This window comes from Pocillopora damicornis, chromosome 2 (genome assembly GCF_964200805.1).
Source record: "Pocillopora damicornis chromosome 2, jaPocDami1.2, whole genome shotgun sequence".
Lineage (NCBI taxonomy): Eukaryota > Metazoa > Cnidaria > Anthozoa > Scleractinia > Pocilloporidae > Pocillopora > Pocillopora damicornis.
In genome coordinates, this window is record NC_142671.1 from 9,676,828 (window position 1) to 9,703,123 (window position 26,296).

The 26,296-nt window shown below is 37.2% G+C and overlaps 3 protein-coding genes across 3 annotated transcripts; 2 read left to right on the forward strand and 1 right to left on the reverse strand.

Annotated features, from left to right (window-relative positions):
* Nucleotides 1-6,096: 6,096 nt before the first annotated feature.
* LOC149049827 (G protein-coupled receptor GRL101-like) lies at nt 6,097-9,906 on the forward strand. Its single transcript, XM_089195335.1, has 5 exons — nt 6,097-6,319; nt 6,732-7,737; nt 8,291-8,381; nt 9,109-9,183; nt 9,724-9,906. Exons 1-5 carry the CDS (start codon nt 6,225-6,227, stop codon nt 9,810-9,812), a joined length of 1,356 nt encoding a protein of 451 aa, XP_089051461.1. The 5' UTR covers nt 6,097-6,224; the 3' UTR covers nt 9,813-9,906.
* A 776-nt stretch (nt 9,907-10,682) lies between these two features.
* LOC149049828 (uncharacterized) lies at nt 10,683-11,762 on the forward strand. Its single transcript, XM_089195336.1, has 2 exons — nt 10,683-10,824; nt 11,069-11,762. Exons 1-2 carry the CDS (start codon nt 10,809-10,811, stop codon nt 11,632-11,634), a joined length of 582 nt encoding a protein of 193 aa, XP_089051462.1. The 5' UTR covers nt 10,683-10,808; the 3' UTR covers nt 11,635-11,762.
* A 1,404-nt stretch (nt 11,763-13,166) lies between these two features.
* LOC149049829 (anoctamin-4-like) lies at nt 13,167-23,796 on the reverse strand. The gene is made up of 15 exons (XM_089195334.1): nt 23,521-23,796; nt 22,477-22,537; nt 21,953-22,035; nt 21,427-21,564; nt 20,711-20,872; nt 20,352-20,388; nt 19,954-20,065; nt 18,903-18,954; nt 18,347-18,444; nt 16,384-16,517; nt 16,119-16,271; nt 15,938-15,990; nt 15,034-15,242; nt 14,715-14,847; nt 13,167-14,408 (listed from the first exon to the last, which is right to left on the reverse strand). The coding sequence occupies exons 1-15, from the start codon at nt 23,584-23,586 to the stop codon at nt 14,226-14,228; spliced, it is 1,674 nt and encodes a 557-aa protein (XP_089051460.1). The 5' UTR covers nt 23,587-23,796; the 3' UTR covers nt 13,167-14,225.
* Between the last annotated feature and the right edge of the window lie 2,500 nt (nt 23,797-26,296).

A 26,296-nucleotide genomic window follows, 5' to 3' on the forward strand; every position in this document is an offset into this window, starting at 1 on the left:
TCGGTTTTATTTCCTTAAAATTTGGAAGAAATCATGATGCAATACGCATTAAAGAAAATCAATCTACACTCAGATGTTAGGAAACTATCAATCTATTCAATGCAGTGAAGCGGGGGGGGGGAAGCGTGAGCCTCTGAAGCCCTCCCCCCTCTACCTCTCCAAACCCTGTTGCAAATGTAAAAGAGCCCAGTGCCCAGTTTGAATATCATCAACAACGTATTTACTCACAGTAACTTTGGGGGCTGGCAGGTCAAGTTTCGTTACCTTCTTAGCCATAACGAGCATAGGTTTTCTTTTTGCCCCTTAACTTATCAATTCCTAAACGTATCCAGGTCAAAGCAATGACCAAAAGTAATGCAAACGTCTGCTTTCTAGCTTGGCCTCGAAAGTAATCAGTCAAGTTACCCATTAGACAAAGAGCACTTGGTTTCACTAATCCCCGGGCTAAGCAGGATCTGTTTCTGTTGCGATTCATGAAATAAACGATTGCTTTCAGGGATCTGTCGAACAACGAAATTAAAAATCTGCCCCAAGGACTTTTCCAAGGTTTAAAGAAGCTTGAACATCTGTAAGTGATGAATTACATCTACGAATTCCTTAGTTTTGGAGAATGATTTAAACATCCTTCCTTCAAATATAAAACTCAGAAGTGCTAAATCTTAATTAATAATGTTGATGTCACTCACCTTTCCAACCAACAATTTTCTAAATAAGCTACAAGGCAAGCGCTTTCATTAACAGGGGGACCAGGATTAGGAAAAAAAAAGATAATTAAAGCAAATGTTCAAAAATATAAATTTCAACAAAGAACATGTGAGAAGAATAAAGATTTGCTGGTGTTATTAGATACTAACTAAGTTCTAATAAATGTATATGAAACCTTAAGTTCATCAAGACTTAAAATTTAAATATCAAGAGAAACAAATTGATGAAGAAAACTGCTAAAAAAGAACAAATCAAATATAAAGTAGTTTCTAATGCAAAAAATTTTGAAACAAAAATTCTAAATTTACCATTTAGTTTCATTATTTCTTCGTTCATTCATTCATTTAGCTGTTGCTCTCTCACTTTCTTATTTATTTATTTATTAATTTATTCATCATTTCACTTGCTTAGTTCAAATACAACCTTTCTGATAAAAACAAATACCATTGGTAATTATCTTTTTGTAAAGGATAAAGCAGAGGTTTTTGTTGTCGATTAAGGTGATTCCTCAAAGAAAAAAAGTGACCGAACATACCAGTAATTTTTTTTAAACTTTCCTTAAACGTTCCTTACCAATGTCTCTTTCGAAATTACAATAAAAGGGATAGGTCATCGTGCTTGTTTTGGATGATAAGCCAAACTTACCCCACTTATGCCTGTACTGGTACTAATCACGCGCGTCATTTTATCGGTTAACGGTACGTTTTTCTGCACTGGGTTTTTAAAGTAACACATGTAAAAAAATCTTGATTGGTAGAAAGTGTCCAGCGCATGGCACAATTGATATGTAATTTCGGGAAAATCACACAAATTTAAACATGTTCCTCGAGTCGTTCCTTTCAAGGTTATAATTTGCATCCTCGAGGAATGGGCTTCGTGCACGCTTTTAGCCTTATCTTTTTTTTCCTAAGAATAATTTTTTTTAATTTCCCCAATTTAAAGTGGAAAAATTTTGCACCAAAATTATGAAAAAAAAAAAAAAAAAAAAAAATATATATATATATATATATATATAGGTCACCGTGCTCGTTCAAGAGCTAAAGACCATCGTACCTCTTTTCCTGATCCATAGATTGAAAAACAATACCGTGAGGGCGCTCATTCCTCTGATTACGTGATTTTTATGCGCAATACAGGATGCGCGGTGCAAAACTGAGGAATTACCTCAGGCAAAGTGTTAAAGCAGATTTAAGCAATCGTATTTGATTGGAAGAAGCAAGTATCGGAAGTAGCTATGTAATCAATAAGCAACAGGTTAGTCCTCGATCCTCCTGAAACGGTTGATAGCGAAACTAGACTTAACTTTCAACTTGGTATCTAGTTTCTTTTACGCTATCCCTGTTTTCCATAGGATTTTGTCAGGCAATCAACTCGAGGAACTACCCGGAAATATTTTTGCCAACCTCTCGAAGCTGTCAAATATGTAAGTCATCAAGCACTACACCCAATGTCCCATGAATAGTGTTTTCGCCGACGTCACAAAATGTATTTTTGAAGAGATATACTATGTTTCACAGTGCTCCAAAGCTTTCTTCGTCGCATTTTCATTGACTTATTATATGCCACAGAAAACTGGCCAAGAACAAGCTTAAGAGCCTCCCCAGGGATTTGCTTCGTACTCTGGTCAACTTAAACGGGCTGTAAGTTTTGTGATTGGGTTCAAAGATATCACTTACTTTAATAATGACATATTGTAATCCGCGAAAGCATTATCGAACCTAAATAAGTTCTCTAATTTAAAAATATGCATAGTAAAACTATTCCTTGGATTCAGTTTCTATATGAAAGTGAATCCATTTTTTAATCTCGCTATCGCGCGCTGTCTTTGATTGAAAGAACGTGTTCTAACAGAGTACAAAACACGGAGCTGAGCTGAAGCTGTTACGCTATCTGCCAATGTTTACTATTTTTTTGTAAACATGCCGTGCGCCGTGATTGATGTTATTAAAAAACGTGAGCAGAGACGAAAATCCTCAAAGAGAAAATGAAATGGGCAGTCCGAGTTTCGAAGGTTTTCACTCCCAGTGAGATTGTGAGCTTTCTTACGGCAATAAAAATCCAACATAGATAACACTCGTATAGCATATATAGTTTCGTGTTCTAAAACAAAATAGAACCAAGCAGGAATCATGAAAAACATAACCAAACTGGCATAACTGCTAAAATTCATGTAAATCATGACGGTGTCAGAGCGACCCTGCGATCATGATGAGGTCAATCGCGGTTAACTGTAAATTCGGCTGTCGTTTATTCAGTAAACATACGACTTCAGCAGTTTGTTTTATAGTTGCCATATGAAAAAAAATTTGCGTGTCTTTATTAGCCACAATTAGATCGGATTTAAATGCACATTTCACTTTAAGATTCTGTTATAAGACTGAAAAACTTCTGGCAACAGTGTTAAATTCGACCTGCCGAACGTACTATTTCAGTTTGTGAACTAATACAGATTGTGCACTTTGATGGTTGTAAACTTTGATTGTTTGACATTCATTTTTGACAGCTTTGGTCTTATTCAACCAATCAGATCATTTGAACCATTCTAACAAGGATTCTGACACTTTATTGATTTGGCTTATTCTAACTTGATTCATGAGAGTATAGAACATGCCGACGGCGCTTTTGCTTGCTTCTAAAACTACAATTTGTTTTGAAAATAGTAAGTAATGCGTGGGAAATTTGACGGATTCTTTGTTATAAAAAAAATAAAGACAACTCCATCAAGGGCGTGGCAAAACTGAATTGCTCCCATTTGTACTAAATAATATCGTTGGAATATGCTACTTTGAAAACAGTCTAAGGGATAACGCGGGTGAAAAACTGATCAAGACGACGGAGAGATGTCTGTGATACTACTATCACACTATCAGCTGACTCTAGATCCACGATATCTTGTTTGCCTCAGTAGCTCGATATACCAGGGTTTACTTTGAATAACTGTTGTAATCCGCAAGTTTTGTGTCTGTTCATGCTCTGTAACTATTACTTTGTAGCTACCATTTAGTTTCCCTGTTGATGCACGTGTTTACATCTCGTACCCGTGGTGCAAAGTCATGCCTCTACAGATAAACATTTATTCGTTTGCCTAGCCAGTCCAATAAAAAAAATTTGGGCATTTATCTAAAACATAATTTACATTTAAGGTATCTGTCCCAAAATAAAATCGAGAATTTACCCAAAGGGATTTTCAGCGGCACGAGAAAACTTCAGATTCTGTAAGTACAACATTTGCAAAAATCACCTGATGGATTTTTCTTTTTTTGTATGCTTAAGAAGCACTCCATATCATCCAATGCCATATCATACTATGACATTACCGACCACACCACATGTAGATTACTGAGGATCACATAAACCATCTCACGGCCACACTTTTCCCCATTGAATCACAGCACATCATATCATTTTGAAACCTTCAATACTGCTCAAACTTTATAATTTCTGAAACCCTCAACGAAAGACATACCTTACTATCTCAAGAAGCACTCCATATCATACGATGCTATACGATGCCAAATCATACTTTGACATTGCGGACCACACTACATGTAGATTACTAAGGACCACATTAACCATCTCATATCCACACTTTTCCCCATTGAATTACAGCACATCGCATCATTTTAAAACCTACAACATTGCTCAAACTTTATAATTTCTGAAACCCTCAACAAAAGACACACCTTACTATCTCATACAGTACCACACGTCATCATAAAAAAGAACACTATAACACATCGCATCACATCGCATCACACTTTACTATGTCATACTACCCCACAGCACACCACACCATGAGAAGGAACACTGCAACACATCACATCACACTTTACCATGTAGTACCACACCACTGCACACCATATCATGAGAAGGAACACTGCAACACATCACATCACATTTTATTATGTCATGCCACACCACAGCACACCATATCATGAGAAGGAACACTACAACACATCACATCACACTTTATCATGTCATACCACACCGCACCACAGCACACCATATCATGAAAACGAACACCGCAGCACACCATATCACGAGAGGGAACACCACAACACATCGCATCACACTTTGCAATGTCATATCACACCATGGCACTCCATATCATGAGAAGGAACACGGCAACACATCACAACACACTTTACCAAGTCATACCACACCACAGCACACCAAATCATGATAAGGAACCCTGCAACACATCACATCACACCTTATCATGTCATACCACATCACAGCTTACCATATCATGAGAAGGAACACCGCAACACGTCATATCTTACTTTATCATGTCATACCACACCACAGCACACCATATCATGAAAACACACACTGCAGCACATCATACCACACTTTTCCATGTCATATAACACCAGAGCACACTGTATCATCAAAACGAACACCATGGCACATCACATCACACTTTACCATGTCATACTGCACCACACAATACCTCAACATTCCAGTCATACCCTGCAAAACCACTCTTTATTAATTCACACCATAACAAATGATCCACAAAACATCACACCACATAAGACTTTTCCGTGAGCAGTTGCCCTTACCTCATATTATGGTGGATATTACAGCTGTGACTTTTTACTTCCTAACGCCGATTTTTTTTCTCCACAGCACTATTTCTGATAACAAGATTCCCGGTGTCACCAACGAAAACTTTAGGGACCTTCCAAATTTGGTTATTTTGTGAGCATATACCCACTGATGAATTCATCATTAGACCACCACATTATATCTTAAAGCCCACTGGATCCTACTGGCCTTGCTAAAAATGAAAATTGGTTTATAACAATGACTTCCTGTAAATAAACACACTTTTAAATTGAAAATCATGAAATAGGAACATGATGTTCTAGCGCTAGCTTTATATTTTTTGCATCAAAAATACAGAGAAACCGTATTTACTCTGTTTTAGTTGTCGTTTAACTTACAAGAGGATCCTGAAAAGACTTTTTTAACCCTTTAACTCCAACGAGTGACCAAGAAAGCATTTCTCCCTACAATATTAATACAATATCAAAGAGAAAAGTGATGAGAATAGGGAACACATCAGTTAGGGGATTATTTGTTGATCCTGCACCAAATTCTCCAAACTAACAATAGAATGACTGAATGGAAGGCAGAATGATTAATGTGATCTTGGGAATGAAAGAGTTAACGACTAAACTGCTTGAATTCTAGCGAATTTTATCCTACTGCAGTTAATATGTCGCTGGTACAATGGTACAGTAAAAAAACTTAACTGGCTTATTTTTGAGAAAAGATTACAGGTATTTATTGCGAGCACAGAGCGAGAGGCACCTTTAAAGAAATCGGGATCGCCAGTTTACACAAACCTCATGGTTTGTTCCGAGATCGATTTAGACTGGAATCCGGAGACGTTGGGCTATAAAAAAGGATGAATCTTCACGGCGTTTAAACATAATTTAAACACACAACAAGGGGGCACAGGTTTTGACATCACGGTGTAGTTTCAATTTCTTATCCATACCTATTTATCGATGGTAGCCTTTTTAATTTTTAGGAATATGCAAAATAACGAAATGTCTGAGCTTCCTAACGGGTTTTTCGATGGAATGAAGGACATCATGAAAGTGTAAGTTTTTTTTAATGGTCAGTGAAACGTACAATATTATATTATATTATGTTTCAAGTTTCCTGCAATACCGACTCCGCAAATATTTAGCTGGTTTAGGTCAGTTTAACCTACTGAAAACTTGTAGCTATACAGAGATTGTTGTTGAAGTTACAATCTTTTGCAATTATATGGTTTCCTTTTTCCTTTTTTGAGGCCCCATATAATCACAGCCTACCTCACTTAGCCTCAAAATAAGCGGAAACTTTGGTGCCTCAAAGACCATTCGATTCACTATCCCTAGATTGAGCCAACAGCAACCTGAAAAATAAATTATACCCCATATTTTGATCATGACCTTTCAGTGTGAGTGACAACATATCTTTTGCGTTTTTATCCTCACTGTATTTGCCCTCTACATTATGGATTATAGGATAGTGGACACCAGTCTTATGTGTTGTCATCTGACAAAAGAAGACGCCCAATGCACCTCTTTATACGACGACAGCTTCGCCAGTTGCGAGAGCATGTTCCGCGACTCAGCTCCACGTAAAAGTATTTGGGCAATCGGAATCCTTTCTTTGCTTGGTGCTGTGTTCGTAATTGTGTGGCGTCTAATCTTTAAAGAGAGAAACGTAGTTCAGCTTATCATGTTAATGCACTTAGCAGTTGGGGATTGCTTGATGGGCGTTTACTTGGTCACCTTAGGTGCCAAAGACCTGTTATGGTCGGGAAGTTACTATCTGCATGACTTCCAGTGGCGATCCGGTTTGTCGTGTCAGGTTACAGGTGCGATCTCAGTGCTGTCCAGTGAGGTGTCTGTAATGGTACTGGCGCTCATCTCTGCTGACAGGCTGAAGAACATCGTTTTCCCATACCATGGCAGAGGGCTGACTCGCAGGAAGGCACACATTCTGTGCGCGATTATTTGGGTCCTTAGTTTTGTCATCGCATTCCTTCCCCTCAGTGACATTGGCTACTTTTATGACGCCCTAGGGCGCCCTGCCTACTACGGACGTTCCGTTGTGTGCCTCCCACTGCAACTGTCCAACAGGTTTCCAGCTGGTTGGGAGTTCTCCATCGCTATCTTTGTCGGGTTAAACTTCCTCCTATTCCTGTTCATGACGGTGGCCTATGTCGCAATTTTCCTTAAAAGTTATCGCTCCAGCCGTCAGCTTGCAAGGGAAGGAACCCGACGAGAGGTGCAGGCAAGAAAGAAGAACGCAAGTTCCAGAAGGGAGAGAGCATTGGCCAAAAGAGTCTTCTTTATCATTCTCACAGATTGCGCCTGTTGGATGCCGATAATAGTCATGGGCATCAGGTCTTTGGTTGAAAAAGATTACAGTCCCCGAGGAGATCTTCCTGCCTGGATCGCCGTGTTTGTACTGCCAATTAACTCAGCCTTGAATCCAATTATCTACACCCTATCAACCCCTCAGGTATGTCAGGGACGTAAATTAGTAAAGTGCAATCGACGTATTACTCCACCGTGTTTATGCGTTAATTACGTATTCTCGCGGAATGCTTAAAAGTGGTAATGAAAGATATACTTCGTAGGCTTCCTAGGAAAAACCTTATCGTGGAATTATCGTCCAGTGGAAGAATTTTTTCATAAAAGAAAGAAGTAGGTAGCTTATCAAATGTTGCGATTGCAAATGAACACGGCTGTGACATTGAATTTCAAAATGATTTGTTTCACACAAAAATTTCCCGCTCCTTGAAAAATATTATTACAAATATCTGCACATGAAATTTCTAAAAGCTACTTGAACAGTTTCTCATAGTCCATGTTGAGGCATTTGGAAAATATCAGAATTCGATAAATGGCCATGCAACTTAACAGGCTTATTCTAGCAATCGGCTCTTCTTGTGTTTAAATTGTATGATAAGCTTTATCACTGTTTATGAAAGTTACATTTGTAAACTCTCTATCATATTCTATCTTAATTTATACAGATTTAATGAAATATTCACTTTTCATTCCCCTAATAGGTGCAGGGCATATTGCGACCTAAACTGCGAATTTTGATGAACCATGTGCGCAGCTTTTTCTCTTGCTGTAAAAAACAACAAGATCATCAAAGTAAGGTTTACCATTTTCTTTAGTCACTGTTAAGTCACTACATAGGTGGGAGGTATCATATTTTTGTGATAAGAAAGAAAAGCTCATATCAGTTTGCCTGAAAATAATATGGCTCAGTGCAATTAATGGAATTAGAAACTTGATTACATCCATTTTGAAATCACTGGTGGTCCTTGTAATTTGATTAGCTCTGATTGGTGCACCATTTCTTGCTTTAAATCGCATCATTTTCCCGGCCAATGAGGAGGTTACGCTGAAAACAAAACAACCAATCAGATTTCAAGGCTTGTATAAAGTGTCCAATCTAATTGCAGGAAAATGAAAGACGAAGAGTATCATGTGGCAAATTTTGCAATCTTTGTTTCCAAAACTCTTGTTTTTTAAAATGGATGTAATAAAGTGGTAATTGAACCTTGTGCCGTGCAATTTTGGTCTGAAATCATACTTGTGATTTCAAATCGAACTCGCGCTATGCGCTTGGTTGATTTTGAAATCACACGTATGATTTCAGCCCAAATTGTACTCCACTCAGTTCAATTGCCATTATTTTTCACATTATCGCATCAATGGAAAAGCTCAGTAAATATAATAAGAACTTATCCAAGGTCACTTTTAGAGTATTCACAGCATGTTAGATTATATGAGCATACATATATATATGAGTTCACACGTATACATGTATAAATATGAATATTTATTGTACATGTATGTTGATTGGTCACGGTAGATCAGGAACAGGGAGACGATGGAATGCTTGAAATGGTGGAAATGGTGCAACTTGGACAAGCAGATCCAGAGCAAGGTAACTTCTGTTAAATTGATCTTTGGCATTTATCCAGGCAAACCAAAAAGAATAATCTATGAATACAAGATACATTAGTTAGGAAGCTGATTTATGTCAAAATAATGGATGAAGGACTAAAAAGAAAACTTTTTATTCTTTAATTTTCTTTATAGCTTTATTTATCTATTAAATATACCTTTGGTGGTCGTGTAGTAAGAATGGATGCAACATTAACAAAACTTGTTTTGCACAGGTTGTATCGCTATTTAAAATAAGAGACCTCACTTTAAACATACTTGACATTAACAGTATACTTTATTAGTATTGGTACGAAACGACCGAGCTGAGTACTAAACAACTCAACTGACTGGATACGAATCGACCGGGTATGAAACAACCGTGAGTCGGTACGAAACCACCGGTAACCAACTCAAATAAGGTGGTAACACCTTTATCTGTTTTTTCCTTAACGATATTGGAAGAACTTGAAGAAGAACTCCCATTAATGAGTTGCAAAAGCAATAAAGAAATAGAAACAACTGATTCATTTTCTGTTAGGTGCAGGCCAAGTTAACGAGGAAGAACACGTGCTGCCGGCTGAAGCAGGTATTACAACAAACAAGACCCAACATTTATTATCGCAATGAAGTCCTTAGATTAAAAAGATGGATATGCCTCATTTGATCTTTTAACGTGGAGTTCCCAAAAAGGTTTTGTCTGTTGATCAGTTTACTTTTTTTGTCGTAATTCACAATTTTTTTTGGCTTTTTTAATTAACAAAACTCGACGAATATTGTAAGAAGGCGGGAAAGGCGGGTGACCTGCGATGAATCAGAATGATTGTTGCATATAAAGGAAACCCGGAACAACTTCGCCGCCTCGTGGGCTAATAGGGTAGAGAATGAATTTGACTTTACTTTAGCCTAACTTAAATGTGTTGGAACAGTTATGAAATAAACACACAAAGTTTAACTGTTATCCTGAAGTAGATGTCACTTATTTGTTGTGTTCAATATTTGCAGCTCAAGAAGAAGAAGTACATTTGTTGATTGGCGCAGAAGGCGCTTTTTTAAAGCAATTTTATTTTTGTTAGACTGCTTATTGTGACACATGTCACACTCGATCGTGAATATAAATTTTTTCAATAGCGTTGGATAAGGGATAATGTACTGTGAACATTTAAGAATATTTCTGTTGGATAATTTGATACCATTTTGTTGTTCAAGCAGAAAAAGACGAAGATGAGGGCAACGGAGGAAATTTGCAAATGGTTGTTGTGGAAGGTGAGTCGTTCTCTGAGAGTCTGTATCAAAGGACATAGCCTTGAATGCTCTTTCAGAAAATAGTAAGTGTTAGTGGTAAAACCTACAGAGAGTTAAACGAAACGAACCTGAGAGGACCCCGAAAGCATTGCGCTGAGACTTCTATCAAGAAAAGATCTGAGGGGTCATCATTTTTCCAAAGAAAGAGGTGCTTGGATGCTCACTTTGTTCATCTCTGTCATGGAAAGGAAATCTTAATGTCATCAATATTTTCATTCGGAGCTAATACATTGATTGCTAACGAGAAAATTAATCTTAGTCTGTTTTTTTTCCATTTCAGTTCATCCATACAAAGGACCACGAGATAATGCAGTCCAAACTATGACTTATGGACAAGGTAAAGTTTTCATTGTACTAAATCAGTTTTAAAGCGGTTCATAAGTCATCACCACTTCTTAATTTTTGTCTTTTTAATTTACGCCAAAGCCACCTTTATAGTTTTTGAGTTCAACTACTTATATTTTTTCAACTACAAATTACGTTTTCAATACCAAATTAACCAATTGTCTTACCGATTGACTTATCAATCAACTTACCGATTAACAAATATCAAGGTTTTGTTTCCTTCTGTTTCAAATCAGAACAAAAGCAGGATTCTGAACAGGACAAGGAAGGACAACAGGCAGCTTCCACAGAACAACCATCAACTTCCTTTGAGGGTGAAGAAGAAAAAGAGGCCGTTGAATTTGAAACCAAAAGTAGTGACAGAGATGATCGAACTACCTCGGACCGACCACCAACTCCTTTGAAGGAAACCAGCGAAGAAGCTATTGAACACGAAGACAACAGGAGAGAAGAAAAAGAGAAAGAAGAAGAAAAAGAAGAAGAAGAAAAAGAAAAGGAAGAAGAAGAAGAAGAAATGGAATACGAAGAAAAAGAAAAGGAAGAAGAAGAAAAAGAAAAGGAAGAAGAAGAAAAAGAAAAGGAAGAAGAAGAAAACGAAAAGGAAGAAGAAGAAGAAGAAGAAGAAGAAAAGGAAGAAGAAGAAGAAGAAGAAGAAGAAGAAGAAGAAGAAGAAGAAGAAAGTAAGATCGCTCCAGATGAACCATCTGCTCTCTGTAAAGAAACATTTGAGGAAGCTAAAGAATACCGAGACACAATGGGTGAGGATGATGAGAGCAAGAACGTCCCAGCTAAACCAGAGTAGTAAAACTACTTGATATGACACAGGCAGTGACTTAACTTAAATATAATTATAAACGTTTTATGTAGCACTTAGATTTGTAGTTTCGAGCTGGAATAAGCAGATAGCGAGAAAAGACAGCAAAACTATACAGAAAAAAAAGTTCAGTTGCTCCACAGGATCGTAAAGACTAAGGTGAACTAGTTCGGTAAAATTGGAAAAAAAAAAGTCACTCACTGAATACAAAGATATCTAGACACGTATTTATCTCTTGTTTTACTCAGAAGTTACGATAGCATTTAGCATTTGCAACATGTATACACAATATGTTGGTAGGAGACGGTTGAGGTCCTTTTTCTTGCATGTTTCCGAGTTTCATTATACTGGTCTATTTTAATCTTCTCTCTCGTCAAATAAAATTTCATGTATTGCTTTTGCTTACAATAAAAAGAAGATCAGGTTTTAGAACAATTTTGTAGCACCGATTAGAAGCCGTCTCTGGAAAAGTAACATACATTCCTGAAACAAGGTGAAAACGTTTGTGACTAACAAACAACAGAGGCTTAAAGATGTATGGACAATGAGATTGTAATCGTGATTAAGTAAGCAACGCTGTTAAACCACATGATTATCAATAAAACCGTCGAGAGAGTTTAAGTTACTTTGCCTTCTAGAGATGACTTGTTACTTTGCGAAAAGTGATAAAGACAACACACTACCATCTGATTTGCAATGAGGTAGAAGCAGAAGTAAGGAGTTTATTTGTGTACCGTCTGTCGGAACATAAGGGGTGGCCTAAGATTTATATTCGACCGAATGCGACTTCCCTTTCATGGAAAAAGTGAAGAAAGTTTCGGTAATACCTTGAGAGCGGGACGGATTATCAGACTTAAAACTGTAAAACGCATTAAAAACCAACAACAAAAATCAATCAAACAAACAAAAAAAAAACTAAAAAAATTAAGTAAAAGTAACTGGCAACCTAGAATTGGCACATGGAATGATTGTTAAGCTCAGGCGTGATAATAGCAGTACTTTGCTCTTCTCCAATCTACATCGAGTCTGTGTGGATTAAAAAAAAAAAAAAAGGTGTACTGAGAATTAACCAGCGTATCCTACTAAATCAGAAGTACATTGATGAGACGAAAGTGCAAAGCTGCTTTGCTATTTCCATTGACCCCTGCAAGTCTCGTGCCCCTTAAGATACCCCAAGACAACCCACGGAGTTCTATGAGAGAAACTCCCTCCTTACCCACTCAGCTCTGTCTTTAAGGTTTTTTAGTTGATTAATCCCGCCATTACTAGCCCCTCTACAGGAGTCCATACACCCTTTAATTTTCATTTTCTCTTAGTTCAGGCGTCGACGAATCCAAGGAACTTAGTTTTAAAACCTTAGTTTTAAAACTAAGGTGGAAACGAATTGATATGATCCCTCACTAGATTTTGCATATCAATAACGCTAACGTCTGGCCCGTTGGCGTTTTATGTTGTGACTCAAACAGAAAATGCAATCGCCGTAGGAAAACGGAGTGATAAAATCATGAGCTACGCAGGCGTCTGTATTGCATAGCAGTTTATTTTTTTTACTGTTACAAAGTCTGTATTGCCTAGCAGTTTATTTTGATTACTGTTACAAACAAGTCCTAGATGGATCTGTTCTTACTCCTTTACTTTAGCACGGCATTAATGTATTTGGATGGCTTCATTGGAAAAATAAATATTGTATCTCAAGTAACCAAAAGACCTGGTATTCTCTTAAAGCCGCTCAATGCCAGTAAAAAAAGGTATAATAAGTAATGAAGGAATGGAAAAGCTTTGTATCAGCAAGTGTCTTAAATTCTCGAGGTCTTTCAGTTGAGGCTAAAGAAACGAACCTGACAATCAAAAGAAAAATAGTTCGTTCCCTACGGCAATTTCACATGTCACCTTACGCGCACATCAAGTCACCACACAAACCAACTATGAATACCAATAATTAATCTTGTACGGTGTTAGTCTTACTATAAAGTTTTACACTGTTTAAGTAGAACGCTGATCTATGTAAAACAGGTAATTTAGTGTTAACAACTGAGTTGAAAACGTAAATTGGCCACCGTTAAGAGTAAAAAAGCTGACGTTTCGAGCGTTAGCCCTTCAGTCAGATCGTCAGAACTTTTCGAGCGTTAGCCCTTCGCCATCGCTCTGACGAAGGACTAACGCTCGAAACGTCAGCTTTTTACTCTTTACGGTGGCCAATTTACGTTTTCAACTTAGTTGTTAACAGTAAGTAAACTACCTGCTATACTCTCCCACCGACGCAGCACCACAGTTTCTTTAGAGACGTACCCCCTTTATTCTATGTAAAACAGACACGTACTGACCATTTGCTATTAGAAAGATTAAACTGAGTTTATAAATGAAGACTATCAATCGTATGGGTCAGCGAGCTATGACACGCAGCTTGTGAAAAGCACTGGCTTTTGGTGGAGATTTTCGAACTTTGCCTTACTTTACCACAAGAAACTAATCAAAATATGCGACGGTGGTATTATCAGATTTAACTACCTATACCGATATCAGTTAAAAGTCATTGACTACGAGATAATTTCTGTCAAAACACGACATTCTACAACATTTCACAACATTTCATCCTGGCCGCGCGAATTTTCTCTAGGGACTGGAGAGGCAGAATCTTGTTGATCTGCTGACCGTAAGGCTTCGCGGGCAAGAAAGTTCTCTCTCTTGACTTGATTGTCAACTTCCTTCGGAACATCGGGGATAATCCAAGCCAAGATTGCCGTCATACCGAACACGATGTGCTGCACAAAATAACAAAATAATAAGACGATCAGCCAAACACAAGAAGAAATATTAGATGGTAGGTAAGTTTCTTCAACTGAACCGTTTTTTTTTTTGGTTGGTCAGTTTTAAATGTTTCACAGAACTGCTACAAGGATCAACTAGGAAACAGAGAGGAACACAGATAGGGTGGAATCTTCTTTTTACAACATTACTGCAGTAATCTCCACCAACAATTCTATTTGTAGGAAAATACTCCGATTCTAAGTATCCCATCAGGTGCATCATAACGAGCGTCCCACAATTAAAAGTGGACACAAACTCACCAGAAAGGCAACTACAAAAAACAGCTTGGCCGCCAAAATATGCCAATAGGCTGTCGAGAACTTGTAAGCATTCGGATTTGGAAGGGTCGTGTTGAGTATTGTAATTTTTGGTCGTTCATAATACCCTCGGAATCTAAAATGCAAGCACACAAGACCTTTAAAACTTGAGTTATAATGGATGACTTATGATTCTTACAATAGTGTCACCAAGCGTCCAGCAAGCTTTGACAAATTAATGAATCAGTACACTAATCAGTAAAGGCGATTCTTTTTTCTGCAAGAACTAAACCATAAAACAGAACCCTCCTTGTTATTTTACCTGCAGGTAGATAAATTAAACCCACAACTGTTAATTCTTAGGGGGAACTCAGCAGCAGCAGCTCCAGAAGGTCTCTCAGACTCAGGAAAATCATCCACCGCAAAACACGACAAGGTGTGGTTTACAAATCCTTCCAAGCTGTCGTTGTGTTCACCTAAGGTGTAATACAGTCTGGGGACGAATTCGGAAACAAAGGCAATCACAAAGCCCTAACAAAAAGGGTAAGAAAAAAACAAGTTACCGTGATTATACATTGTGGCTTTCCTTACAATAAGTTCTCTTTGGTTTTAAATCAAAACGCCGAGTACGACATGTTTTTCACCTTTGACAACAGGTAGAACAAAGAGATAACTCTCTGCTGTATTCTGCTCTTTAAATCGCTGATTCAAATTATTCAATTGTTATTGTTTCCTTCAACTAAAGTGACTCGAACCGCAGCATGCAGCACGTACGATTAATGAAGCAATACTATTGCTCAAGTTCTTTTGAATACAAACTGTTTTCAAGCAAAATGAGCGGTCATTGTAGAACATGCTAAATCATTGTCTCTCCGCTTGAATTTGCAAGTTACCAAAGCAATGAAATATCTCATCCTATTAGGAAATCCTTCATTTTTAGCTCTTACAGGTCAATAACTACCACCAGGTGACCAAATTTGACTATATTATTGTTATTTGATTTAACTCAGGACCAACCTTTTTTGCTCGAACATGGGAAAAACTGTCTCATTAATTTTTTCTTTATTCGATAAAATTGGGGGAAAAAATACTGTGTTTGTAACTGAATCTGTCGCCCAAGTAATTTTTCTCTGATTATTTTCCGTTTTTTTAATGATTTTCTTTCAATTTCAATCCTTAAAGAAATAATATTCAAAAACGCACAACTTTGTTAAATAGATTCTTACATTTACGACCACAGAGATCTTCGTAACGCCTTTCAAGATTGCGTACCAAATTCCTGTGAAAACAAAAGGTTTTTTTTTTTTCAAGTGTTCTATTCGGTAGTTCCTAAATAGAATTTCGATGAATAAAAAATGTTTAAGACCAACAAAAATAATCGGCCCTCTCTTTGTATATAACGCATACCTATATCCTGCGCACGAGCTGCCATTGGGCGCTGAAAAACCACGATAAACTTGCAAGCATCAAGACGAATTTCCAACAAGTTATTGATGAGGGCAAAGAACGGTCCAAGTGGAAAGGCGGCCACAAATAGTGTCACAAAGCCATACTGGATCACTGGAAAAAACAAAAACAAAAAAAACAAAAAACAAAAAAACAAAACAGAGTTTATAACCAGTAAATCTCAACCATCTCCTTCGCTCAACCGTACAAGCTGCGCAGTTCTTACCCATCTCAAGGTATTCATAAAACAACCCGTGCACGGGATACTGAGTCAAGTCATAGTCCAGTTCCCAACGTGTGTATTCGGTCAAGTCGGGGGTTTCAATATTCTGACGGCGTCTCCACCAGTTCTGAAGCTTTCTGTGGAAAATAATTATAATAAAAAAAAAAAACGAAAACATGATATCTTCATACGTGAAGATAACATGTTACTCTTTACACGTGGAAACAATACCGATACTATGATTATACTATTACTAGGCCGCTTGGAGCTACGAAATTTCTCTTCACGCGTTGAAAAATATTTCTCTCGTTCGTTTCGCTCACTCGTGAAATATTTCCCAACACTCGAACAGAATTAATTATCTTCGCGCGGCCATGTAATATCCTCTATTTTCAGGAATAAAAGAGACCATAGTGGTAATAATAATAATAATAATAATGATAATAATAATAGTAATAATAATAATAATGGTGACGGTATCAACTACAGCAATAATACTAATAATGAAGATGATGATGAAGATGATGATGATGATGGTGGTGGTGATGGTGGTGGTGATGATGATGATGATGATGATGATGATGATGATGATGAAAAAATAGGAGTGCTTACCCAAATGATCATCCCACTCATTTGAAATTTGAGTCAAAATATTATTAATCCACAACGTTCACAGAATGAGTGACTTGGCCTGTGAAATACTGTTTTACAGGACTAAACAATTAAAAGTATTATTTCACTGTAAAATGTGTTTGGAGCATGTTCCCACAATAATAATATACATGGAAAAATTTCTCAGTTCTGATTGGTCAAGATAAATGCAGTTTTCAGGTAATTCAGTGCAGAAGAGAGTTAATTCAGTGCAGAAGAGGGTTAATTCAGTGCAAAGAAAGTAACAAATCAAACATTCTGATTGGTCAATAATCAAAGAAACTCATAGATAGCCAATCAAATAAGAGTCTTCGATGTCGCAACAAAATTTGAAAATTTGAAAATTTGAAAATTTGCGAGCGAAACAATGGCCTGCTTTTTAAGTAGGTTTTCTTTCGCCACCGCAGCTGAAAACAGCTCAGACGACCAAAACACTGTAAAAAGCACTGTTTTTGGTTTCAGTCTGGAAAAAGTGGTTTTTAGAGAAGGGAATTGCCAAGGAAATCAAAAATTACAAGCCGACCTAGCTTAACACTTTGCTCGAGCGATCCAACGCTGAAATTAAAAACAAACATGGTTAAACCTCGAAAACGACGATTCCATTTCATCGAAAGTGATTCGGACACAGACTGAACAATTCCTTGAACTGTTTAGCCCGACTTTGAACTTTTTTGCGCCTTAAAGATGTGAAGATATCATCGCATATTATTGTTTTGATCGTACATTGTTGTTTTGACCGAACGCACGGTTTGAATAAATTATTTTTGCTCTTGATGCGCGCTTTGCTTCTGCTTAATTATGATAAGCCATCCCGTATTTTCTCATGTCTATTATTAACACGTAATCCCATGATTTTTCTCGTGCAATTTGGAATAAATAAGCACTTGTTAATTTTTTCAAAGACCACAAATTGCACTCGCCCTACGGGCTCGTGCAATTTTGTTAGTCTTTGAAAAAATTTACTCGTGCTTATTTATTCCAAATTGCACTCGAAATCATGTGATTACCTATACAAATACATTCCCTGATTTTTTTTTCAGCGATTCCGGTTTTCTGATTACTATACCTGTGTTTCACTTACGCTATAAATGTGCTTCTCCAATAAGCTATTAGACCTATATGTATGTCGTATTGCAAAACTGTCCAAGTATATCGAGCACAACGTAAATACTCCTAGTTAACAGTAAACTGTTATTACATTAGAATACGTAAATGTCCATAAATGTGTAATTTTCTAAAACCTTCCTTAAGTCCAATGAAGTCTCAAAAAGCGGGAACGTTAAAAATGTACCTCATCTCTTTACGGGCTACTTACGGGACGATTATTTCAATAAAATTATTGAAGATCTGCTTTCCAACCATGATAACTGCCAGCTGAACCAAGAGCTCAAATAAACAACCTGCCGGATTACACTGCCAGAACAACATAAAAATGACTCAGAATTCTCCTTTACAACTGCTCTATGTTTGAAAGATATTTTCAGTTACTTTTGTGCCTTATTTTACTTTCTATTTTCTGATTGAAATGAACTAATATTGTCCAAAGGAGGTAAAAAAGTCAAAAATAAGATTTAAATTGTTAAAGCAACTATTTCCAAGTCGGCAAACCTTGCATTGTCAAATTTAACGAACATCACATACACCCTTACGATATAAATTCTAATCAAACGCGTCCTTTTTAAACTGGTCCAACTAATGGGACCAAAGGCGAAAAACATTATTTACTTCAATTACAAACAATGTCTAAAGACGATCTTCCCTTCCTTTTCTCGCAAATTTTTGACGACAGTACCGTCTGATCAACCCAATGCAGCTTTAAATACCCTAAACTGTCACAAAAAAAGCTTTACATATCGAATACTTTTTCTTACCTCTTCTTGTCGAAAACCAAATATCCTGTTAAATTCTGCTGGCCTTCCAGGGCTGAAAACAAACATTTTTTTTGTCAGCGCAGTTCTTTCTTCCAGAGGGACGAAAATTGTTGTCCCCGTAGGTCTGTTCAGTACCATTTTTAAAATTATGCATAAAAAATCTGTCTCACCCTAAACAGATAACTCATAATTATCTGTTGAAAATATTCTCAAAATATGATTCAATACGTTCATTCTACCGCTGTGATGCCAAACAATTTTTAATGTGTTTAACGCTTCTATGTAAATAGATAAAAGTTCCTACTGGTAATTATGTAAAACTATTTTTCTGAAGAGTTTTTTACTTTTGATGTGAATGGCGACGTTTCAATGGCTTAGTGGGAGTTTTCTTTACGTGATGAGGTTGAGTGTATACGAGTCACCTTCTGAAGCATTATGCTCCAATGTGGTGGGCTGTTTCTCAACAGCTTAGCGCATTTCGAAGATTCGCTGTAACACGGCTCTCCTGTTGTTGTTTTTGATCGTCAGTATTACAACACAGCATCACAAAGAAACAAGACAACAGCAGAACCGTGCAACAGCAAATGGGTGAGGGAAGATCACGATCTGCATGTCATTCGAAGAGCCTAAATCGTGAGAAAAACAATGACACTTAAGGCTGGCGGGATAGATAGTCGGGGATTTCAATATTTCTCGATGATTCCAGAGTTTTCTAATTAATGAAACTCGAAATCGTAGACATTCCGATTGTCTGATGGTTGGCGAAAAATAGAACAGACACCACTTCATTTGGGACTCGGGGCTACAGGAGCCAAGGAATGGTAGCAAATTAAAACTAACGACAGTTCAAAATAGGAGTTTTCATTAACCTTCAGTAATCGCGGATCATCGCAAAAATCTGGGTTGCGTCAGAAAAAAAAAAGCGCTCTCGATTTAACCGATTTGTCGTCAGTCATCCCAGACAATCGAAAATGTCTACGATTTTGAGTTTTTTTTCTTAGGAGAACTCTAAGTAACTTTTTTCCCATTGTTACTCATGACATAAACTCACCTGAGTTTAAAAAACGCAATATAAAAGAGTGACGAATAGAAGTTCACAAACTGGAAAAGGTACATCTTAAATGAAAAGATGTCTTCAAGCTCCGTCTGGGTGCGAGGCATCTCTGAAATAAAAACAGATGATGAATTTAACCCTATCCTCATTGCCTCCTACTTTGTTAGCTTTCGACGCCGCATGCCAATGCAGTTTAGAGGTACGGTAACTTGTTCGGCTACTAATTTTGAATTTAAAATTCCTATGTAATGTGTAATGACCACAATGTGCACGAGTACAGTAGTACGGTTAAGGTCAGTTGAAAGATCGGATGCATTGATGATTCAATATCAGTAAAGTGGTCAATAGCTTAAAGCATGAATGAAGTTCACTGAATTCATTTTCTACACACGTACCCCATCGTGTCAAAATCTCAGCAAGTTTTTCGTAAACCTGGAGATAAAATAACGTAATTAACAAAAAGAAGTCACCAGAGGATCACACTAAATGATCAGTTGTTACTCCAAAGTATAAAACCATCCGCTGAACTTCTACTGTTAACCCTCTAACTCCCAAGATCTGATTGAGAGGTTACATGTTCATCACTTCTGGGAGTTAAAGGGTTAACTTATATCTGCTAATTCAAGTAGGAACCATCGCTGTGTAACAGTCGCAAACGAACATCTACATGAGAGGGCAGACAACAAAAATTTACCTCAAGATGTTTACTAGTTGTGTACCGTCTCCATAGAAAAAGATAAGTTTATGCGGGTACCTTGTTGAGGAGCATGATGGTAATGAGATTTAGGAGAGCTGCAGTGCCGGACGTGGCCATGTTTACAGCTCCCATGTTGTAGTCGCTGCTTGCGGCTAACACCGCGTAAACTGCAACACGGTATACTACAACAGCAAACACGGCGATGACGACAAGCGCCAGCTGCGATACAAAGATCATAATACTATAGATCAAAATTCAGAACTTCGCTGTTGCACCTCTTATCCTCTTTTAAAACACTACGAGCCATACCGGTGACCAAAAGTCAGTTTTTCTGTCGGTTATAACTAGCTTGCAAAAGACGCCGGGGCTACAGAATTCAGGTAAATCTAGATTTGAAAAGGTCAAATTGTTGCAGTAATATGAGCGTTTGGCCTCGTCCAAGTAGCAATGCCCAATAGTATCAAGGTGGTGGGTGGGTGGGTGGATGCGAACAGTTGACACCATAGGAGGGAAGCAATCTCCCAGCAATCAAGCCGCAGCCAACCTCCAGGCACCTGTCAACGCAACACCAATAACCGGTGCGCGGAATGGACACTCACCCAAAAGAGGGAGGGGGCGAGGGAAGGAGGGAAGGAAGGAAGGGAGGAAACAAAGCAGTAAGGTAGTAATGCACATCAATGCCCTTGGGAAGCTCTAGTGAAACTGCTGCATTATCTCGGTTTAAACCTGGCCAAAATCACATTGAGCCTTATTAAACATTATCCAGTTCTTACCATGAAGATGATGAAACTGAAACTACAAATAAATCTGGGCACTTTCCTCCCAAGCGATATGAAAGGCTCTTCCACTTTCGTGATGGGGTTCAAACGGGTCTCCATCGCTACTGCCTCGTACTCGGGACGAGGTTGTTCCTAAAACAGAATAATGAATTGGAGCTTGTACATTTATGGAAAGATGGTCAAATGAAAAACACACTGAACAGGACTGACGTTCAAGTTTTTGCGAGTCTTTTAAAGTAATAAACTGTACCTTGAGTTCAAACGAACACAGTTCAGAGATTCGTGAGATTAATATTAATTGCTTATAACATGCAACAAGATCAACAAAAACGTTTACATTTAAAGCACCATTCACAAAACGAAAGAAAAATCGACACGGAGAAGTAAGTAGTGTGGTTTTTTGTTCCTGGATAAATCCTAAACGGCATAAGCTTACCTTGTCAAGCCTAATCTTTGCCTTCTTACAAATAATTAACAAAAGTCATAAATAAATACATTGATTGATTAATTAATATCATACCTCTTCGTCCTCATATCCCATTAGATCCCATTCGTAAGCAATCTCTGCCTGCCGCCTCTTCCAAAACTCAAGAAACATGGTGGCTGTGTAACAAATACACACATGATCATCAGCAAAGTATTGCATTAACATTACGACCCTGAAAGAAAATCAAAGTTTCCTTTCTGTGAAAGTCACAGACAAAATGATCCTATTTATGAAATGTTCGGTAATCAATCCATTAGCTATTTTTTCAACTCTTGAACGGGATGGTTCAGTACAAGTTGCCCAAATATTCTGTCAAGTTTCTTTGACTATTCAGCGTTGCCAATATGTATATACTCCCGAGTGGAGAGAAGCATTCTCAGAGTGAATCATCTCGCCCAACAACTCAATATAATGACCACACCAGGGCTTAAACATTTAGACTTAAGGTTCCACGTGCTAGCCATTTATGAATTGTACAGCTGCCAACAATAGAGCCTCGGGGTCTGACACAGTTTACTACACAAGCAATTATTCTTAAAAATAAAAAAAGGTCTCACCCCAAATCGACATAAAAATGGCAAAAACCACAGTAAACTCATTGTCAAAAACATAAGCCACCTGAAGAGAATCAAAGAGGGCATTTAAGTACATGTAGACGATAAAACTGGATAGATAACTTCTGAAAAACGAACTGCAAAGATGAATATTTACCAGCAAAATAATGTGTTAATCATTATGAATTGTGTTAATGAAAGTGATCCTCGCAGTAATGTGCACTACTTTCATTAACGTCTTTATCCGCAGTTCAAATATATGACTTTCATATATTCTTAACCATTTATTCATCACTTAACTTCGGGTTTATTTAGAACCAACATCATAACCAGCTCCCAGTTGGCTTGTTAGCTCAATTGGTAGAGTGCTACACCGGTATCGCAGAGGTCATGGGTTCAAATCCCGTACAGGCCTGAATTTTTTTCAGGCCTTATTTTCACTACTGCCTAAGTAGTGCACATTACTGCGAGGATCACTTTCATTAACGTCTTTATCCGCAGTTCAAATATATGACTTTCATATATTCTTAACCATTTATTATGAATTGTCTCCAAATTCATGGTTTATGCTACGTGTAGCCCCTTTAACAAGGGGCTACATCAATTATTAATGGGACACAGGGCCTCACACCGCGGTCATTTGGTCACCATGGTCAGCAGGAAGAAACTGTGGTGCTTAAATTCAATGTTGCACAAAATTTCTTTCTCTTCTTTCTTCTTTTCTTTCTCCATTTCTGGCAAACATTTCGTGATTTTAACCCTTTAATTCCCATGAGTGACCAAGACAGAATTTTTCCTTACAATATCAATATAATATCAACCAGATAAGTGATAATAATAAAGAAAAATATCAATTTGGGGGTAACTAGTTGTTCCAATACTAAATTCTCTGAACAAACAATATAAATATTGTATGGTTGACTGTGAAGAGAATGACAAATTTGGTTTAGTCGCCAAATAGCGACCTTTAAAAAACTTTAGCAAAGAAGTCGAGGAAGAAGAAAAGAAGGAACTTGAGGTAAGAGGTAAAAATGTTCTTTAAGTCACCTTTGAATAGATGCATGTGTCCGATAAAGGCCAGTAGGGACAGCGTTTGTCACAGCGAGGGCACATGGGAAAGTTCTTAGACGTATCACAGATGTCTTTCCTAAAGCAAAAGATACATACATACAGTTGGTTTTACTTGTCTGAAAGCCACGTTTACACAAAAATAAAAAAAAGTTCGTTCTCTGACTTGCGTTTTTTCAGTATAACACCAGTGATTGCAACACTGTTAACGCTTACCACTGGCAGTAATAGTGAACACTGGATGCACATTATAGTCTGTGAAAGTTATGTAAAATAGCACATGTGAATGTATCACCAAGTATATTTTTCTTTTGTTCCATTTCAGAGTTTCAAGTCTGATATTTTGTACCCAGCTTGAGTATAAAATGAATGAGTACAAAACAACTATGGGTACGAAATGACTGCATACCATAGATTTGTTTAGGAGTTTATTAGGTCCGAGTTGTACATACACAATGTACACTGTAAACTTAACAGCAAACAACATACACAAAACTAATTAACCTTACAAGGTCTATCAATTTAAAAATAATAATAAAAAAATTACCTGTCTGGCATTTTCAGGTCTTGGAGGATCATTGGATTGATCTTTTTCATAAGTGTCCTACATCAACCTTTGTAAAATACAAAAATTATGGTACTGTATCAAGTTATTCCATGCATTATTGTGGTAATTTTTGCAATGTATAGATCTCTACATGTCAAATTCCCTGATAAAGTAATTATAAATTACAGTGTGCTCATCATACGCCAAATCCATCTCTTTTACCTCTCTCCAGTAAAAAAAAAAATCAAATGCAACTCTTTAATTTGTAACATCAACACCTAAAGGTAAAAGAACATGTTTCAAAATGCTAAAAAATTACTTTTGTGTGTGTTATGAGCAACTGACAACCACACAGTTGTCCTAGATATGATTAAGACAACATGATTTTCATACATGTTGTGTTCAAGTCTGATTGAATTATTTTGATGGTCATGAACAAAAAGCATACCCTGAAAATTGGCTTGAAGTACAATTATGCTTTGTTGCTATTCAAAATCCCTGGTTTCATTGATCAAAACTATAACAAAATTCTTAAGTTCTCCAGCTCAGTTTAAGCACTAATAGGACAGTGTACACATCATGCTTGTAATTGGACAGTGTAATAAGGCAATTAACACACCATGCCTGTGTAAGTGCACAGAAGGTGTCACATGTGCATGCTATTGTCTCACATTTTGCCCCTTTAACTGTTGTTTTTTTTTAGATGAAAAGGTACAACGGGTGCCTTCACAGTGCAATCATCCAATTTTGTTAATCACTTGGATAATTACAGCCTGAATTGGACTCCTCTTAGTCCTATTACTATTATATACATGTACAATGTACATGTATCAGTCTGAATAGCTCCCCGTGTACAACAAGCTTAATGTTCCCTGGATCAAGACATCCATTGTCCAACTCTCACTTGACTAAACATATGGACATGTAGTTATTTGATGTTATTCCTTCTTTCTATTAAATTTTCATTCTAAAATTTTGATCTCACAAGAATGCCTTACTGTACTTTCTGAAATAAATGACAAGAAAACACAGTTGGCTAACTTTGCCAACATTTGGCTGAATCCTGTTCAAGCAACCTGACATAATTGTTGATTCAAGGAAAATATCATTATTAGACTCCAAATCACTCTGAGAAAACTGATGCAGTATGTTGCCTTTTCCTCTGGCCAGTCCCTTGCATGGGACCATTCAACCATATGGAGTGCACTTACAAAAAATGAACCATGACCTATATGGCTTTGTTTGGCTTTTTCATGTCCCTTTAATTCCTGACAGGAGACAAGGTTTTTAATTTTAAGTTTTGTATGATATAACTGTATGTCAGCCTACTTGGGCCTTCAACTTAATAATCATGTGCAAATATGAGGGCCCTTAAATTTGTTCACCACTGCCCTTCAAGTCTCTGATTTCAGTCACTCTAAATTCTGAGAAGTTTCAAAGCCTATGATATTCTCTTCTAAAGGACTATCACTCAGGAACTGCTCAATTTTTAAACCTAGAGAAATCATTGTAAATTGCAGTGATCCATCAAATTATACCATAGTTAATTTCTTGGACACTTTTTAAGTTTCACAGTAAGGAGTTGTTATACTGAAGACAAAAAAACAAAACAAAACAAAACTTGCAATTAATTTTTTACCTCGTGTAAGGGATAAGCTGCAGCGTAAGATCCATTGCCAATTAAGCATCCAATGCCTAATATCATATTACAAAGATGCATAAATGACAAGGATATGCACCTACATTATGTTAGATATAAGTTTCTGATCACACCATACACAATGTGATACATGTTATACTGCAAAATCAGTTTAATAAGCTGACATCAATTATTAAAAGTAATACAAAAGGGAATACTTCAAAGAGTCTTGCTGTTATCAGAGAAAACTGACATGTACCTTTAAATCCCCTGTAGGTGGCAATATTCTTATTGTTCAATGACTGACAAAAATATATTTCTCTTCCTAATGTAAAGGGCCCCAAATTTTTAATGCTAGTCATTCACATAAAGTATAGTTTTGATTAAGATTGCTTCATTTTTACCAACCTGATTCCTCTTCTCACCATACTGTGTTCTTGTCAAAATTCTGTGAACGTGCTTACAATTGAACATCAATATTTACTGTACTTCTATTTGTTTTGCCATCTCTGTCTGAGATATATATCGATGTGTTACCTGAGTATACTATTTTATAAATCAGGCAAAGG

Bases quoted from the DNA above. Each gene is read 5' to 3' on its own strand.
- LOC149049829 (XM_089195334.1), bottom strand. From the start codon at position 23,586: ATGTGCCCTCGCTGTGACAAACGCTGTCCCTACTGGCCTTTATCGGAC. The intron at 15,243-15,937 runs GTAAGAATCTAT...CCTTTTTGTTAG, and splicing joins AGATCTCTGTGGTCGTAAAT to GGCTTTGTGATTGCCTTTGT. The intron at 14,848-15,033 runs GTAAAATAACAA...CTTGCATTTTAG, and splicing joins TTTAATTTATCTACCTGCAG to ATTCCGAGGGTATTATGAAC.
- LOC149049827 (XM_089195335.1), top strand. From the start codon at position 6,225: ATGGTAGCCTTTTTAATTTTTAGGAATATGCAAAATAACGAAATGTCT. The intron at 7,738-8,290 runs GTATGTCAGGGA...TTCCCCTAATAG, and splicing joins ACACCCTATCAACCCCTCAG to GTGCAGGGCATATTGCGACC. The intron at 9,184-9,723 runs GTAACTTCTGTT...ATTTTCTGTTAG, and splicing joins ACAAGCAGATCCAGAGCAAG to GTGCAGGCCAAGTTAACGAG.